Here is an 18,364-nt window from a genome sequence, read left to right on the forward strand (position 1 = left end):
TAGAGGCTACTGCTGAACAGTAGGGATATTTAGCAAGTCTTTTACATGGTTACAACATTGAAAAGTAAACGTTTAATTTTGTTTCCATGGTTTCTAAAATGCCAGATAGTTAAGACCTAAAACCTCCAAACAGACACATTTTGACATGTTTCAAAAAAGAATCCACAGAATATGTTGACTTCAGAAATAATAAATCCCAATTGTTGTGCAGCAAACATGATAATAAAATGGTGTCTAGTTTTAAAGTCCAAATCAAGAAAAATAGGAATAGAAGGCTGTGAGGCTTGTGTACCGCAGAAACCCCATACTCTTTTACATTACAAAGATTCTACATGTAAATGGGTCTAAGTTAAATCTATGGTTCTGAGCACTTTGGACGTTTGTACACATGATGGGGGTTTAGTCCTCAGGGTTTTATTCTATGCTCCCTAAATTGAAATCCACCATTTCAATTTTGCCATCAAGTTTCAGTGAGGGGCCTAATCCATTTTTTTTTTTTTTTGTCAGAGCTGGAGCCTGGCCACAGCCAGAGGGCAAGCTACCAGTGGGCTGAGCAGCCCCTGAGCTGTGCGGGGCCCACTCCTTCCTTTTCAGGTGGCGATGCCCCAGCTCAGAGGCAGCACCCAGCCCAATCCAACTGTTCCCCAAGCCCGCCCAGGGAGCAGCACATGTCGGGCTTCCAGTGGGTGGGCTCAGGGAACAGTTGGATTGGGTTGGGTGCTGCTTGTGGGCTGGGGCAGCACGTGGCCCACTAGCAGCCCATCTTGGTGATCCCGAGGGGTGCCGCCACCACAGCAGGAGGGTCACCCCCTGGCCATGGGAGAGGCAAGCAGGCTCCATAGAAAAAAAATAAAATAAAAAGATTGGGCCCCTCGCCACTTCTGTCTTCAGCAGGTACCTGCTGAAAGCAGACGTAGCGAGGGGCCCGATCCATTTTTTCCTTCAGAGCCTGCCTGCCTCTCCCATGGCCAGAGGGTAAGCTGACAGCTGCAACACGTCGTTGCAAACTAAACTACACTATATCTGGATGTAATTTAGTTTTCAATGATGCAAACCCATCTAAAAATCCCAAAACTGGCCCACATGTAATGTGCGATGCCACTAAGCCACACAAATGATATTTTTGTCATGTGCACATTGTGACAACCATCATGTGTACAAGTGCCCTTCAGTGCTTGGGATATTTAAACTCTGCACTTTAGGCAAAGGGCTCTCTCGGTTTCTATTCATCACTAACATTTATTTGCAATATCTGACTTCTTCACAGCAAAACAGATACAGTTGGTGTTTGAGTGACCTGAAAAATCTTTTAATGTCATATACAGAGCAATTTGCGGAAAAGCCACAGACCATCTGGTCTCTCAGTAGCTCCATATTTTCCACAGACAGAAAGAGTATGGAGTTTCTTCTGACACATCCATCACTAGTGTGACTACTTGTCCCTATTTCAAGTGTACAATATCAATTTTTCACCTTGCAGTCCATGCTTCATTCAGCCTTTGAAGGCATACTTACTCATCTGTACTTTTAGTTTCAGATTTTGCCTCTTAGACCAAATTTTAGTTTTCAGACAGACTGTAGCAGGTTGCAAGCTTACCTAAGGAGCTGGACTAGTTGATAAAGAGATAATAGGTTGGCTGTGGGAGGTTGCAAGTGTGCCTATATAGATGGGCCAGCTGATAAGGAGATAATTAGCAGGCTCACAGGAAATAAAAGGCTCCCAGGAAGAGGAAGTGGAGAGAGACAGGGAAAGCTAGGAGGCTGAAAGCAGGAGTCTGGAGCAAAGCACTCTGAAGCTTTGGGAGAAGACCATGGAATGAACATTAACCTTGTACTGTTATGTGTTTGTTTGGGCAATTGTTCTATGATTTATGCAGTGCCCCGTGGGGCAGATTTGCCAGGGGAAATGAAGACTGTGATTCTTGGGCTGCAAAGAAAGGTTACTGTGAGCTATTCACCCTGAACCTGCTACACAGACTCTCTGGGCTTATCATACCATTTGTCTATAGCACAATGGGCCAGTTTCATCTACAACTGCAAGCATCCAGCTCTTCAGTAAATAGTGGATCACATGTGAGCTGTGCCTATGAATAATGCTCTGGTATTTTCTGTGGTGAACACTGGATGGATGAGAGAAATAAAATAGGAGCTGACCTGAAGGGTAAACTATATATTCACATTGCCTTCAAGAGAGCATGTATTAACTCATACAAATTCATCCTTTGAAAAAGGATCGCTTGACAAAAATCAAAGAACAACAAAAATCTACCTTCAAAGAAGTTCTCCAGTCATTATACATACTGCAGTTTAGAAGGCAAAAGTAAGAACACTGTTACTGGGTTGTGTATTTATCATCACAAATCTTGCAAAAGAAAATTCTGCTGTGCCTGTCCTTGCTTTAGGAAGTGAAGAGTCAGCCCTCCCTTCCCCCAGACATCCTATTAACTAAGCTACCTGGTCAGCCCTTTGTGGAACTAGAATATAGCAGTCAGTGGGTGCATCTACATGTGCATTAATGTGCTTTTCCTAATGTGTGTCGAATTTAGTACCTCTGGGCTCTTTTACACATGCTGGCGGGGGCGCTTTAATTAGAGTGGCTCCAAAAGCGGTTCTAATTAAAGCGCTGCAGCATCTCATGTATTAGCATCCCTGCACTTCAAAATGGTGGTAGGGGCACTTGAATTAAAATTTGGTCAACAAACTTTAGTTAAAGCACCCCTGCTGCCATTTTGAAGTGTGGGGATGCTAATGCAGAAGACTCAGAGCCTGGCTGGAGCACAGTAATTACAATGGTCCAGCAGGCTTGGTTAATTGAGTGCATTCCAATGCATCTTAGCAGCCCCGCAACAGGTTTACAGTCACCCTCCAATGTGAGGTACTAAATAAATGTGCATTAGGCTGCCCTAAATGATGCTAAAACAATAGTCTATTTTACTGCGCATTAGCACAATTGCACAGTTAAGTGATATTTTAATGCACAGTAAAATAGGCTACTGCACATTAAAGCACACATGTAGATCCACCTAGTGAGGCCTACCATGCTGCTTATTTTTGAGTAATGTGGGTCCAGATTTGAGCTTTCCTGCCCTTTCTGTAGTCACCAGCCAAACTTTGCTGTCTCATATTTAAGTTATTGTGTCCAAAATTATTACACTACAGTATGATATGTTACAAGAATTTCATGGATCTTGTTCTTTACTCCTTGGCCCTTCTGGGCAAGCTACACAATTAGCAGTCTCACAGACCATAAAAGTGGGGAGAATAGTTGGTCCTGGAGCTCCAAAATGTTAGCATTAATTTTTTGAGCAAAGGGGGCATTATGGGCAAAAGTACTTTACATTCTTTATCAGACAACACTAATAAAAAATTAGGATCTCTCTAAAAAGTAGCCAAGAGGAAATATATGGTTTTTTGTTGTGTCTTAGTGCATCATGTTGACTATATTCTCCTCTGCTAAGGTGGAAAGCTTATTTATCATCTGGCATGATAAAGAGTCATTTAGAGAATCACTGTAATACCAAGGACAGCAATAGACTAATAAAAATAGTGTTATGCTTGCAGTTCCTCTTTCATTGCAGTATTTCTGCCTAAACACTTCCCAGCATATATTTGCCTGTTTTCTGGAGAAAAAGGAAACTAGAGACATAGTCTCACAATATTCATATTTTTCTGCTTTAAGGGCACCAAAGGTGAGAAAGGAGACTCAGGTGAGAGAGGACAAAAAGGAAACAAGGTAAGTAAAGACAGGAGCAAGTTATCTGTTATTCAATACAAATTCTATCTAATTTTGCTCAAACTATAAAAATGATGAAAACAAGGGAAAAGTACAGTACAACTAGGACATAAATCAATCTCCAAGAATCAAATCCTGCCATTGTAGTTTATATGTTGCTTCTATAGAAGTTTATGGCAGCTACCAAGGTACAAAAGTGAGTAGACATTGGGCATTTTTACACATACATGTCGCAGTGCCAAGTGCTTTGAAAAGCACCCAGCGCTGCACCATGTGCAGTTGTATAAGTGGCAAAATGTGCATCAGTGCTGAGAAAATGGTGGTGGCATGCTTTTGAACTAAAACACCTTGGAGGTGCTTTAGTTCAAAAGTGCGCTGCCGCCATTTTCTGCACACTGATGTACATTTTGCCACTTAAGCTGCACTGCACCACATGCAGTTGTATGCCTCAGTTTATCAATTTATTGAGTCTGCTCCCAAATGGCAGATCTCCAGCATGTCACTGGGAAAAAAGTATATGTATAAATGTCCTTTTAATCTAAACCCTTGTAAGACAGAGCCATATTCTGGAAGCCCTTCTTAGCAAGTAGGCACTTGAACCTTTTTGAAGCTTCTTTAACATCAATAAGACTTTGTATGGGAAGATGGATTTGCTTATGCAGAATTTTCAAGATTAGAGATTAATATCTTAATTGTCTAGTAGCTTTAGTACTTTAGCTTTCCGTGTTATCTGAGTTTTGCACTGTGTGTTCTTGACTGCAGTAAAAAAAAAAATTGGGGCCCATTTAAATATGTTAACTGGCATAGATTCTGAAACAGTATATCCTGATTCTAATTTAATAATGGTTTCTAAAACAGTAATGCGTATTTTGATTGTGTTTCGTTTTTCTTGACAGGGTGATGCTCAAAAGGGACAGCCAGGAGAAAAAGGTCTGGAGGTATATGAACACAACAGTGTTTCCTTTCTAAGATCTGTTCTCCAAAATACCTCAGTTTAGAAAGCAGGACCAGGTCTTTAATTGGTGTGAAATTGCATAGGCCCAGTGACTTGAAGATATGGCCTTTCTTATTTCCACGCTAATATTTCACACTTTTAATTATAATAGCTAAATTTAGTTCCGATTCAGCATTTCTGTTTTGAACAGCACTTAAACAGGTACATAAAGCTAAGCCTGGCCTTAAGGGCTTTTCTCACCTGGGATGCTAGCAACAAGGACTTAACACAATGTCATATTACAGGGCTGTCCAATTGGCTGCCTGCACGCTCCCATGTCAGTGCCATTGCTGCTGCAGCCGGAATCTCCTAGTTCCTGCTCCCTCCTTCACCTTCCTCTTCCTACATCCATCTTTGGGAGAGGGGCACAGAGAGGCCTGCATAGCAAGGATAACTGAACAACCCTGAAATATTACGTTGACTTGCATTATGCTCATCCTAAAGTCAGAATTATAAATGAACATAGTGATATAATTTTATGGCACAATGGGATTTGATCCCCTATCCAAAAAGTCTTGCTGTGCCACATATTCATGGCAGGAAGCATGATTTTAGGATCAGATCCCAATCAAATTTATACTACTTAAGAGAGGCTACGGGACCTGAACCTGTTCAGCCTTCACAAGAGAAGGCTGAGGGGGGACCTGGTGACCATCTATAAACTCACTAGGGGGGACCAGAAGGGTTTGGGGGAGACCTTGTTTCCCCTAGCGCCCCCCCGGGATAACAAGGAATAACGGCCACAAGTTGTTGGAAAGTAGGTTTAGATTAGACATCCGTAGGAACTACTTCACAGTTAGGGCGGCTAGGATCTGGAACCGACTTCCAAGGGAAGTGGTGCTGGCTCCTACCCTGGGGGTCTTTAAGAAGCGGCTCAGTGCCTACCTGGCTGGGGTCATTTAACCCAGTTTTCCTCCTGCCCAGGCAGGGGGTCGGATTTGAAGATCTACAAGGTTCCTTCCAACCCTACTTCTATGATACTTCATAATCCTGGACCATAATCTAGGTCTCCCCCTGCACTGGCAAACTGAGCCAGGGCTGACAATCAGCTGATTGTTGCTGTGGCCCTGGAGCACATAGGTCTCAAATCAGCCTTTTGGGGACCTCAAGTGAGTGAATTGAAAGTGAACTATTAAGTCATGAAAAATCTTCCAATTGCCAGGGCCAGAACTGATGATCAGCTGGCCCCAGTCTGGGACCATGTGGAGGCTGGTTTGTAGCCAACAATCAACTAACTGTCAAAACTGTGTGCTATTCACCCCAGTTCTGCCTGGGGTGCATGGTATAGGGCATCAGAGGCTCCTGGCAGGGGACTTTGAAGTCCCCAGTTGGGTCTGTGATCCCCTGCACCCCCCTCCCTGGCCAGAGCTGTCAGGTGTGAGGTTTAAAGTCCATGTTGGGGAAACTCTTTTGCTCCCCTCACCCAAAGCCTTGGGGGTGGAGGGGCGGGAAGGGGCAACACTCAACTGACTGTTGGTCCTGATGCTAGGACAACAGGGGGTTAGTTCTAGACCCCCATGTGATCCTGCCCCAGGATGAGCAGTCATCTGATTGTTAGCCCCAGACATGTTACATTTAAGGTGCCATACAAGCCAGCCATAATATATTGTATATGGAACATTTTTATAGCTTGTTTGCCATTTTATGGCTCCTTAAATTAAGTGCCTGCCTCTCACTCTTTACATTAATGTGTTAATCATGACATAAATAGGATGTGTAGAAGGGAACAAAGTCTCAGCTTGATGGCTCTCCATAGGTGTTTTCTTGTTTAGTGTTCCATCAGTTTGGACCCTGAAGATTCAGAGTCATAGTTTCATAGTAGGTATGGTTGGATGGGACCTGAGCAGATCATCGAGTCCAACCCCCTGCCATGGGCAGGAAAGAATGCTGGGGTCAAATGACCCCAGCTAGGTGATTATCTAGCCTCCTTTTGAAGACCCCCAGGATAGAAGCGAGCACCACTTCCCTTGGAAGCTGGTTCCAGATACTAGCTGCCCTGGCTGTGAAGTAGTGCCTCCTGATATCTAGCCTGAATCTACTCTTGGTCAACTTATGGCTGTTATTCCTTGTTACTCCCGGTAGTGTTCGGGGGAACAGGGACTCTCCCATAGCCTGCTGGTCCCCCTTGGCCAGCTTGTAGATGGCCACCAGATCCCCTCTCAGTGTTCTCTTGTGGAGGCAGAACAGGTTCAGGTCCTGTAGCCTCCGCTCATAGGGCCTGCCTTGCTGCCCCCGATCACGTGAGTGGCCCTCCTCTGGACCCTCTCGATACTGTCCACATCCCTCTGAAGTGAGGTGCCCAGAACTGGATGCAGTCCTCCAACTGCAGCCTGACCAGCGTCGCAGAGAGGGGGAGGATCACCTCCTTGGACCTGCTTGTGATGCATCTGTGGATGCATGACAAGGTGCAGTCAGCCTTCCTAACCGCGTCCCCACATTGGTGGCCCATGGTCATTTTGGAATCAATAATGACACCAAGATCCTTTTCTGCCTCTGTGCTGACGTGAAGGGAGTTCCCCAACCTGTAGGTATGCTGCTGGTTCTTCTTCCCCAGGTGCAGTACCTTGCACTTGTCAGTATTGAATCCCATCCTGTTCTCATCCGCCCACCCCTGTAACCTGTCCAGATCTAGTTGCAGCCTGTCCCTCTCCTCCAGTGTGCCCACTTCTTTGCACATTTTAGTGCCATCCGCGAATTTGAACAAGGTGCTTTTCACCCCCTCGTCCAAGTCGCTAATGAAGATGTTGAACAGTGCAGGCCCGAGGACCAAGCCCTGGGGGACCCCACTGTCCACATCCCTCCAGGTTGAAAAAGACCCATCCACCACCACTCTCTGGGTGCAGCCCTCCAGACAATTTGTGACCCATCTGACTGAGTCAAGAAGACAAACAGTAATGCTTCCAAAATTTTTATCCAATTTAAAAATCAAGCCTGAGTCAGTTGTATGTCCTAGAAATGTGGTAGAAACATTTCTGACAAAGGTCAAAATTACATAACAGTTAAGTTATTATCAGGGATATGGGTTTTCCATTTCCCACGGAAAAGCAGAGAAACCATGGATTTCCCATTTTTAATCAGAGAAAATGTGCATTTTCCCTTTTAGCAGATAAAGCTGTGGATTTCTCCCTTTTGCAAAGAGCTCTGCAGGCTGGTAGAGTTCCAGCCCGTATGAGCTGATCGCAAAAGGAGCGGGAAACCCCCAGCCCTATCCAGGGGGGAGGGAGAGGAGGAAGGGTGGGGCCTCAGGCTTTTAGTCCCAAGGTTACCTCTGGCTCACTTTCCTTCTTGAGCCTGTAAGGTCCGGTAAGTGGGGCTTGGAGGGGGCTGGAGGGGAAGCTGACTGCGGGGAGCTGGCTCGGGGCTGAGGGAGTGGGGGGGTGTTGGTAAATCATGCAGAGTGCCCAGCTGGCAGCATGTGGACTGCCAGTGGTGCTATTGGCTCTGCTGTTCCTAGTCACGCTGTGTCACGGGGGAGGGAAGCAGGGTGGCAGGGAACAGCAGGCGCCCTAATCACTGCTGTTCCCTGCCACCCTGCTTCTCCCCCCACCCCCACTCCCCCCGTGACCCAGTGCAGCAGGGAGTGGAGGAGCCACATGAAAAATCTCCTCACCGCTTCTCACCCCCCCGCCTCCCCGGTGATGATCTGGGGGGGGTGCAGGGATGCCCCTGGGAGTATGCAGGGCTGCACTGAGGGCAGCAGCACAGGGCTGCATCCCTCAAAGCACAAGCATGAGCAGGGGGCATGTCACCAGGGCAGCAGGGGGGGCGAGAATTGGCAAGGAATCCCCATGCAGCCCTGCTGTCCCCAGCCATGCTGGGGACATGGGTCATGAGCCATGGGTTCCGGAAGCCCTGGGAGAGGGAAGCATGGGTGGGACCTCAAGCCTGCAGCCTGAGCCTGCCCCAGGTACAGATCTGAGGGGTGCAGTGGTGCCCCAAGGAGTGCTCACAGCAGGGGGAGCTGGCCCTCCTCCTCCCCCAGATGAGCCACCCATGGCCCCATCTTATTCCCGGCTAGGGCCCTGCAGCTGCGCATTGTGGCCCCAAGCCCCACCCTGGGCAGCAGCCTCAATCTGTGCCTGTTCCCAGTACAGATCTGGGGGGGTGGATCTCCCCTGCAACCTGGAAGTACACACAGAAGCGGAAAGCTGCCCCGCCCAAGCCTGCAGCAGGGGACTGCAGTATGGTCCATAGCCCTGGCAGTAGGGCCCCCCCCCCCCCCCCCCACTAGCAGGGCTGGGGGAGCAGGGGCTGTGGGTGGGGGGCAAGGGGCACCAGCAAGGCTGTGGGTGGGGAGTGAGGGGAACTAGCAGGGCAGGGGAGACTATGGCAGGGGGTCTTTAATTTTAAATAATAGATTTTGGGTTTTGTAGCAGACAATTTGTGATTTTTTCAAATCAGGGAAAACCAGGTTCCCTGGTTATTATTACCAGAAAAAGACATATTAAATCTATAAAAGATGAACACTTAAATGAACTTGCTTACAAATCTATCCTCTTCATTTTCAAAACAGATTAGAAATAATATCTACCTGTATTTTTTCTATTATTTTCTATAACCCTTTATTGTACCCTCACTTTATTTTTATCTGTCTTTTTGAAAATAGGGACTTCCTGGCTATAAAGGAGAAAAGGTAAGAGCTTAAAAAGTCTTAGTATCTTTGAAATAAGATGCTAAGGCCAGATTGCCACTTCTTACAATCTGTCTGTGAAATCCAGAGGATGCATCAGTAAAGTTAATCATGTGCAAAAGCAGGTGCAGGATCTGCCTTTTAGAATTTTAAAGTTTTGGATGGGAGACAGAATTTTCCCACAGAATAAGATTTAAAGGGGGGAAATGGAACAATAAAGAGAAAACTGATTTATTAATATAGATACAAATAGAGGTAAATTGTAACCATTGATTAAACAGACTATAAATTAAGGAAATTTGCTTTTAAACTAAATGACTTGGGAATTTTACAGACCCAGTGATAAAAGTGGTAAGTTTGAATTGCAATGGAGATCAAAGTTACTGGGCAAATACCATATGGCACTTGTACATATACTTTGAGAGTTGGGGTGGGGGGCCAACACTTTAGAGTGGCTCCTAGAGCCGCTCTAATTACAGTACCACCACTTCTCGTGTATCAGCATCCCTGTACTTAAAAATGGTGGCAGGAGCACTTGAACTAAGAGAATTCCAGATTTTTTATATCTAGATTTATGAAGTTCTACTGTATTTAGTAGAGTTTAACTTCTGTAAAACTAGATATAATTGCAGCACTTAAAACTCTTAAAAATACCAATAGCATTGTAGCATAAGAGCATGGAATGCATTGAATCAAAACAGCATGTGCAATTTATAAAAACTCTTTGATCTTTTTTTTATAGGGTGAAAGAGGAGAATGTGGAACACCAGGGCTAAAAGGGGACAAAGTAAGTATGACTTGTTAATTTAAAATATTGCCTACAATGCAAATTGGTCAGCACATTAGTGGGGATAGCTGAAGAAATGGTTTATAACTGTCTAATGGAGATGTACCAATAATAAAGATACTATTCCTACAAACTGAACTCTCACAATCCATCACATTTTAAGAAATGTTTGTTTACACAGGGACATAGGCTGTAATAACTATTCTGTATTAATCCTAAATTGCTTCAGAAGTCAATTAAGGTAAACTGGAAAAAGCTGCTCTGTGTGGAATAACAAACAGACATCCCAAAGAACAGCAAACTACTGCAGAATTGCTAGTGTAGAATACATTCTCTCTCTAGCAGTCATTTCAGTTACGGACAACATTTTGGTTAGGAACTGGAGAATACATTTTAAGCAATACATTTTGTGACAAAGAAGAAAGGCAAATTATAGTATGGCAAAATTCTCAAGACCCTGCAGATCTTGTGACACCAACTAGCCTTTAAAGTATCTTTATGAACAACTAAATTGTAAAAGAGATTGAAGTGTGTTGAAATGATTGAAGAAAGAGAACAGTTGGCCATCTCAGTGAAAAAATAATATACAGATTTTTTACTTAAGCAATATGAGAAGTAGCAGAAAATTATATGAAAAAATGTATGGAGATAAAAGGAATTGTTCAGAAGCTGGCAAACAACATGAAGAATGTAACCATGAAAACTGGACAAAAGGGCCATATGCTGAAACTACTGAAAGCTGAGAATGTTTGCTGTTTAATTTCTGTTGAGAACAATGAATCAGTCAGCATCTGTGAAGGATGAGAAGTTCTAATGGATTAAACATCTTAAGAAGTGACTGAACATACCAGAGTTATAGTCACCCACAGAATTCCCAGCTAAAAGCACAGTTGCTATTGTAGATGAATATATACCAGAAATGATTTAAGAGCTAAGGGGAAAAAATTATTTCAGTTGAAAATCATCCAGACACTGAATACATAAAACAAAAGTGACTAGAGAACAACTCCAATATTCAGACACACATACATAATCCTCAGTGCCATTCCAGTATGACTGGCACTATTGTAGTCTGCCCTGGTAAAAAGATTTTTTTTTCTAGTTTCATTAATCACATTTACTTCAGTAGAAGTTTAAATGAACACGTCTGTGTTTCTCTATGTGCTAATTAGCTCAGAATATATCCTCTATGGGCACATCTACACATGCTATTAGTTCACAGCAATAAACTCCAGTGCATATTATGCTGCAGTTTATTGCTCCCAAGTACCATGTTTACACGTGTGCCCAAGACCGCAGCATGTTGAGCTGGGTCAGAGTAGTTCCAGTTGGCAGGGAGTCTGGGGCAGGGTCCATCTGCCAGCCCGGAGCTGCTCCAACCTAGCTCAGTGTGTGGCTGAGGGGTTGGCTGGGGCATGAGTGTGCGCCAGTGTGGAGCTAGCCAGCAGGCAACCCCTGCACTGAAGCACCCTCATGCCCCAGTCAGCCACGACAGCATCTACACATGTGGTGCTGTGGAGTAAAAAACTATAGTAGGATTGTGCTTGTATTTACAAATACTACCCTGCTGCACCCTATGGTCTCTCAAAATGAAGTACACTTGGGTATTTTGAAATCAGGTTTAATTCCAGATGTTTATGTATATTATCTGTATAAGCTAGATCAGGGGTCAGCAACATTTTTTGGGCAGAGTGCCAAAACGTCCACAACATCTACTTGTAGGATGTTGGCATGGCAGGGCAGGTGGTGAGGGAGCCACGAGGGGCCCAACTCTTCTTGTGTCAGCACAGCCCCAGCTTCTTCTCTGCTATTCATCCCAAGGTGCATGTGCATCTGCTGCTGGCAAGAAGCCATGTGGGGATTCTGCAGACCCATAGGTGGCAGAAGGCAGGGGCTAGCAGGGCTTAGCCCCACCAAATGCAGGGCAGCCTGGGTGCAGGCTCCAGGCAGCTGCAGCAAGGGGAAGGGGCGTGCATGGACACAGACATGCAGCTGAAGCCTGCAGCAGCCTGGCAGCATCCAGTGTACTGCCCAGCGCAGCAGGGAAGTCTGTCGTGTGGAAGGGGCATGGGGGGGGGGGGGGGCAGATTGAAGCCCCCACATGGTGAGGGAGTGAGTGAGGCAGGGGCTAGGGTGAATGGGGCCCCAGGGCTGGGGTGGGTCATGGGATGCTCAGAGCCTGGGCAGCTTGTCCAGGGGCATGGGGGCACTCCTGCCGCTGTGTGTACCTTGGTGGAGGCCCAGGTGGCATGTGCCCTTGCATGTGTGGGGTAGAGGTGGAATGCCACTGTGGGCTGTGCTCTGCCCCCCATTGCAGCTGCCCTGGGAGCAGTGTGACATTATGTGCCTGCTGCATGTTGGACACAGAACCCAGCCCATAGCGGCAGCCTGCCTCCACACCGTGCACAGATCTGGGGGGCACGCAGAAGAGGGAGCCCTCCCTCATCCCTGGATAAGCCGCCCAGCCCACACCCCCACCCCAGCCCCTGTGCCTGCCTCTGCCCCACTCCCTCCCTCACCATGGGGGCCTCAATTTGGCCCCTCATGTCTCTTCTTCATGACAGACTTATCTGCTGGGGGTGTGTGTGCATGTGTGTGCTAGCACGTATGCACTCAGTCCCCCACCCCCCCAAATAATATTTTTCCCCAGTGCAACTGTTTGCAACCTTCTGGCTGCCTGCCACAGCCAGGCTGGGATCTGGGCAGGCCCCTGCTGCCCACCATGGAACCTGAGCTCCCTAGATGTTGCTGCTTTATTCATCAGTGAATGTTGTGGAGAACACCAAAAAACAAAGAAGCTAGGATAAAAAGGAAAAAGCAGGGAGCTTTTGGATTGGCAGAAAACTCTTCACAATTATGAAACAAATTAGAAGTGAGTAGAAGGTTAAGAATGGAACACAATTCAATGTCCATTCTGGTAGCTTGTGAAAAACTAGTACAGCAGGCAGATTGATGAACTATCTTCACTGGAACATACAGTGTCAACAACCAATAAATACTTTTTATAGAAAGAGGAATTGTGATAGTAGCTAATGATTAATAGAAAATTACCATCTTACCTTGGGGGGAGCAATAATGTTATTTATGATTGCAAATTATTCTAATTACCCAGAGACAGCTTTATCTCTCAGCCGAAGAGAGATGTAGATAGCCATGTGAGTGTAAAGTCAAGTAGAAGCACCTTATAGACTAACCAAACTCTGCATATGTGTATGTATATCAATCTTTTGTAGGCTGAAGTTCACTTCATCAGATGCTGTCTCAGATGAAGTTTAATTGAAATTATTCCAGTGTAAAACTGATTAAAGTAAAATCAGATTTGGCACCCATATCACAAAAATGCTATAATCAGATGCATCAGTTGACATACAGGATATGTACCCAATGGCAGCCAGCTAGATAACAAATTAACCCTTACACATCAAAGCAAACTGATTTCTAAACCTCTTTGTATATCTTACATCATAAAAGGTACTTGATAAAAAATTCAAGAAAGAATTAAAGGGAAAAAAAAAGAGCATTACTAAAATGAAAACAGAATGCAGTGGGTAGAATGACACCAAGAAAATGCATGAGCAGAGACATGGATTAAACTTGGTCTTTACATAGGTAGAACAATTTAGTTTCCAGTTTCAATACTGTATATTTAGTGTGTGGTTCTAAATACAAACTGTTACTAATCTACGTGTACCTGCATTATTTTATTTTTTGCACAGGGATTTGAAGGGCCTATTGGCCCAAAAGGACCTCGGGGACCTCAGGTGAGTGAATTGGAAGTGAACTGTTAGGTAGCAAAAAATAGTAGTTATGCTGTTCTCTGTGGCTAAGGACAGAAATTACACATAAACTGGTTTCTGATCACTTAGACCAGTTTAAACCTGTAACAGAATAGAAGTTCATTGCACGTAGACTAGTTTCAAAATGGCAGAAACTGGTTTAAGATAGACCAGGATGGATGTAGTATCAGATTCAACTGATTAAGGTTAAACCAAATTGAACTTCTGTCCCAGATCCTGTCCTGACTCATGTTACCTCACAGTCCCCCAGCACCCCAAGAGTCTTTGTACTTCCCGCACAATCTCCCAACAGGGTGGCCTGCTGGAACACAGCTCACACTCCCCTGCTCCAGCCCAGTGCCTAGCTGGCCTTGCCCCCATGCTCTCACAGAGCTGAGGCAGCAAAGCCTCTTGCTATAGAGCAGTAGGGGAGGGAAACGGTGGGGGGGGGCAGAGCCCCCTGCACAGCCAGGTCACCAAGCCCTGGTCTGACATGCTGTGGAGAGCTGAGGGGAACTGCCCCCTCTCCCACATGGCCAGGCAGCTGTTCAGCTCAGCTGCTGCTGTAGGTGGGAGGGGGGAGCAATCCTCTGGCTGGTCCATCCTCCACCCTCCCCCCCCCCAACCCCAACCCCAACCCCAACCCCTTTTTATGGAATAAAGCTATACAAGTATAGAAACCCTGAGGTCCAAGGACGTTAACCCTTTTCAGCCTCTGTCAGAAAGGAGACATCCAGACAGCTTTAATTTTGCAGTTTATAGAATGGCTGTGTTCCTATGGGATGCTTAATTATTTCCTAGTTGTCTGGTTATACGGGCATAATTTGCTTTTAGGAGCTTTAATTATTTTATTACTTTTTGTTGAATATTTTTTCAATATTAGATTTATTAATTTGATTGTTACTAGTAGTTAGGAGCGTTGTTGAATTTTATATTGTTTATACAGGAATTTGGATTGCTTTTTAGGCAAGAGAGAGAAGAATATATATATATATATATATATATATATATATATATTTTTTTTTTTTACTTGTCATAGCACAGAGAAGACATGCTTTGGAAACAAGTATTTTATTTTTTCTTATAGATAGGTTTTACTTTTCTCCTGGTGTCTCTGAGATCTGTTTAAATAACATTCTCTGCCACCTAAATCCTTTAAAATTCTTTCTTCAGTTCTTTCAGTGGTCATTTAAGATGGATTTTGCTGTGCTGTACTCTACTGAATTGCAGCTCCAGCTCAGAGCCCCATCTGTGAGAATATTTTTGTACCCTCAGTGAACCAGCTAACTTTGGGTTTTGTCCAGCTCTGGGGTTTTTTTGGTAGTACTAGCATAAAATTTCCTAACATTTTCTCCATTTTTTTACTATAATAAATTATGCAGTCTCCATGGTTGAAATCTTTTTTTTTGCTCATGCATCTCTGTTTAATCAGCAGCAAAATTTCATGAGGCCTCATAGCACAAAGAGTTGCTAGGTCACTGCTCAGTATCTCCATTGGTTATCAGCAGGGGTCCTGGTTTTATTTATTTATTTATTTATAAAACATAACTATTACACTTACAATTTTAAAGCAATTTGGAAGCCTACCAGTGCCTCAATCACTATAGCAAAATAAATTCTAAATACCTATACATTTTAGTATTTGATTTTGGGTTTATTGTGGAAAAAATCAGAGCTTCCCTTGCCCCCTTAGCTCACCAGGACGCAGGTTCAGGCCTCTCACTACCAAGCGATAGCCCCCCGGCCCTGCGGGTGCCTTTCACTCTCCACCCACAGCCCCCTGGGCCCTGCTGGTGCCTCTTGCCCCCCACTGACAGCCCCCTGCCCCGCCAGTCCTGCTGGAGGGGCCAGGGCTATGGGGCCAGGGACTCTGGTCGACAGTCCCCTGCTCCCCTGCAGCAGCACCTGAGCCCCAGCTGCTGTCCACAGGAGGCAGTGGCTGCTGTGGCCTGAGAAGGGAGTAGAGTGTGGAGCCTGGCTCTCCCTCCCCACTGGGTGGCACGGCCAGAGTGCAGCCCATGGCGGGGGGCGGGTACAGGCTGCCTGCTGCAGGCTTGGGCTGGGGGAGGTGGGGCTGGGTTCCCACTTGATATAATAGTATTGAGATGTTAATCAGGTTGGGAGGCTGCCCATTTTGAACCCTAATGTTTAGAGGAATATCTGCATCTCTGTTCCACCCCTACGCTGCAGGCCAAGCCTTGTAGATAGCATTCTAGGCAGCTAAACTCAGCCATACTCTTCACCCTATTAGCTGTGGTCCCCTCTCTGGGACCTTTGGCTCCCCCTTAGGCCCTGGCCCTGTCACAGGCCAGTTGGGATCTTGAGACTCTCTGCTCTGGGCAACCCTCGCGGTGGGCCACCTTGGCCCTTGGACCCCCGCTTCGGGTCCTGGGCCCAGAATGGGGCAGTCAAGGGTCCCTCAGGACAAGTCTAAGCCACTTGTCTGCTCACAGGGTTTGGGGTCCCCCATATCTGGCTCAGGTGCTTCGCAAAGCGTGCCTGACCCTGTGGGGCTCACTCGCCCCAGCAGGCAGCTTACCTGGCCTTCCCTGGATTATATAACCCAGATGGGTGCTGAGCTTAAGGCACTCTGACGCACCTTACATGGGGAGGCGATCAGTCCTGGCAGTTACATGGGGACTGCCGCACCACCAGGAGCCCCACCAGGTCTTCCTGCCCTGGCAGGATGCAGTTTTAGGTCATGCTCAGGACCAACGAGGCCTATTGCTTTCCCATAGCCTCACCCTTTACCTCCAAGGTCAGGGGCGACATGTAGGAGGTACACACAGGTGCACGTGCACCCCCTGAGCCTGGTGGTGCACCCCCTGCAAAAAGGCAGCACTCACACTGCCGGCAGCATCTGCAGGCAGCCTGCGGTTCCCACTGGGCACCGGCAATGCTGCTGGTGGCGGCTGTGGGTGGTCACCAACCCTTGGTCAGAGCTCGCCACCCCCCGCTGCTGACAGTGCTGGTGGCATCTGTGGGAGCTCCCCTGCTTAGTGTTGCTGCGCTCCCACTGCCACCATGCTCCTGCCACAGCCATCACCGTGCCCTGCCAGCCAATGGGGGCATGTGCCATTCGTGTCCGAGATGTTCCTAGCAGAGCTCAGCAGAGGGATGTTTCTCTTCTGCTGGCTGACCACGAACTGCCCTCAGCTCAGGGAGCTGGGCCTTAAAATGGCCACCCTCATCAGGCACCTGCCCCTCCCTGGCCCAGTCCTTAAAGTGGCAGCGCCACCAGTACCTTGCCACATGGCCATGTACGTGTACTCTGCCAACCTGCAGAGAGCTCTTTGCAAAAGAGCAAAACATGCTTGTTTCTCTGTCAAAATGAAAAATCCACATTTTTCTCAGGTAGAGGGAAAATCCATACTTTTCTCTGTTGCCCTTTGGGAAACGGAAACCCAGATCCCTGGTTATCAGGGCTGTGGTTAGGAGCCTCAATAAACAGCACTTCATAATCTCATTCTGAGTTCAGCAGGTGTGAGACACACAGGAATGCACTATGGAGACAGATCTAACTTGGGTCTCACTAATACGATTAAGGGCATACATCATTTAAGAATTGGTCCCCCACGAATCTCCCCTTCCCTCAGAAGTCTGGTTTTGGCCACCTGTCTGGGAAGCAGACAATTCTGAGTGAGTGTTTCAGCCTGGATACCTTATATACCTCTTCCACAGCTTACCAGAGATCAGAGGAATGTTTTTGTTGTCTTTGAGAACAAGAGTTATCACAATAACAACAATCTCTAAAAGCATCTTAAGGAATACTGTATTTATCAGGAATAAAAAAATCGCAAGTCGGCAGTAGGTAGCTGGCCTCACAGAAGTGGTTTCTTAAACTTGAATGGAGAGGAAATGATAGCTTGGTGAACTTTCTTGGAAAGCAAATTCTATGTATTAGGGGTAGTTTGAAAGTACCAAAGAGTGAAAAATAGGAGAAAGAGGAGCAGGAATTGCCACATTTAGTTTACAAGCAACAGTAAAATATTCTTTTTTTACAAGAGCATGGTTAGCTGTCATTTGGCTTACAGTAATACATCCATACCTCTGACCGACCATATAACAGAGAAACAGTCCTTGTTCCAAACAGCTTAGCAATAGGATGCTTTTTACTATATCTTGTCCAGGCAACACTCAAAAATGAAGCTTTATCTGAAGAAAACTAAACCTGTGCTTTTACTTTGGTAAAGGGAATTGGAGGACCTCCTGGTGAGCCAGGCACAAAAGGTATTCCAGGAAATAAGGTAAGCTATAGCTATGCATGTATATCTTATATAGAGAGAGCACAATCCTAGAACAGGGCTAGCATTTCCAGTTGGATGCATTTCTGGATAGCAGCATTGTGCAATAGTAACATACCATATAATAGAGTCGTCAAGCTAGTACATCTGCTTATCACAGATAAGTCTCTTTTGCTCTTCTAGTCATTCAGGGAGTTGGC

At 45.8% G+C, this 18,364-nt stretch overlaps 1 protein-coding gene and 1 long non-coding RNA gene across 4 annotated transcripts in view; one reads left to right on the forward strand and one right to left on the reverse strand.

Moving 5' to 3' along the window:
• The window catches only part of COL28A1 (collagen type XXVIII alpha 1 chain), a 189,983-nt gene that overhangs the window by 39,079 nt on the left and 132,540 nt on the right, over positions 1-18,364 (forward strand). For all 3 annotated transcript variants that reach the window (XM_019498073.2, XM_019498072.2, XM_059728975.1), the window contains exons 6-11: positions 3,680-3,733; positions 4,630-4,671; positions 9,334-9,360; positions 10,100-10,144; positions 13,861-13,905; positions 18,114-18,167. In XM_019498073.2, the coding sequence (XP_019353618.2) occupies positions 3,680-3,733; positions 4,630-4,671; positions 9,334-9,360; positions 10,100-10,144; positions 13,861-13,905; positions 18,114-18,167 (267 nt within the window). The remainder of the gene's footprint in view (positions 1-3,679; positions 3,734-4,629; positions 4,672-9,333; positions 9,361-10,099; positions 10,145-13,860; positions 13,906-18,113; positions 18,168-18,364) is intronic.
• Positions 1-18,364, reverse strand: part of LOC109285834 (uncharacterized) — a 65,566-nt gene that overhangs the window by 32,253 nt on the left and 14,949 nt on the right. The window lies entirely within an intron of this gene.

The sequence above is a fragment of the Alligator mississippiensis genome, chromosome 5, assembly GCF_030867095.1.
Source record: "Alligator mississippiensis isolate rAllMis1 chromosome 5, rAllMis1, whole genome shotgun sequence".
NCBI lineage: Eukaryota > Metazoa > Chordata > Crocodylia > Alligatoridae > Alligator > Alligator mississippiensis.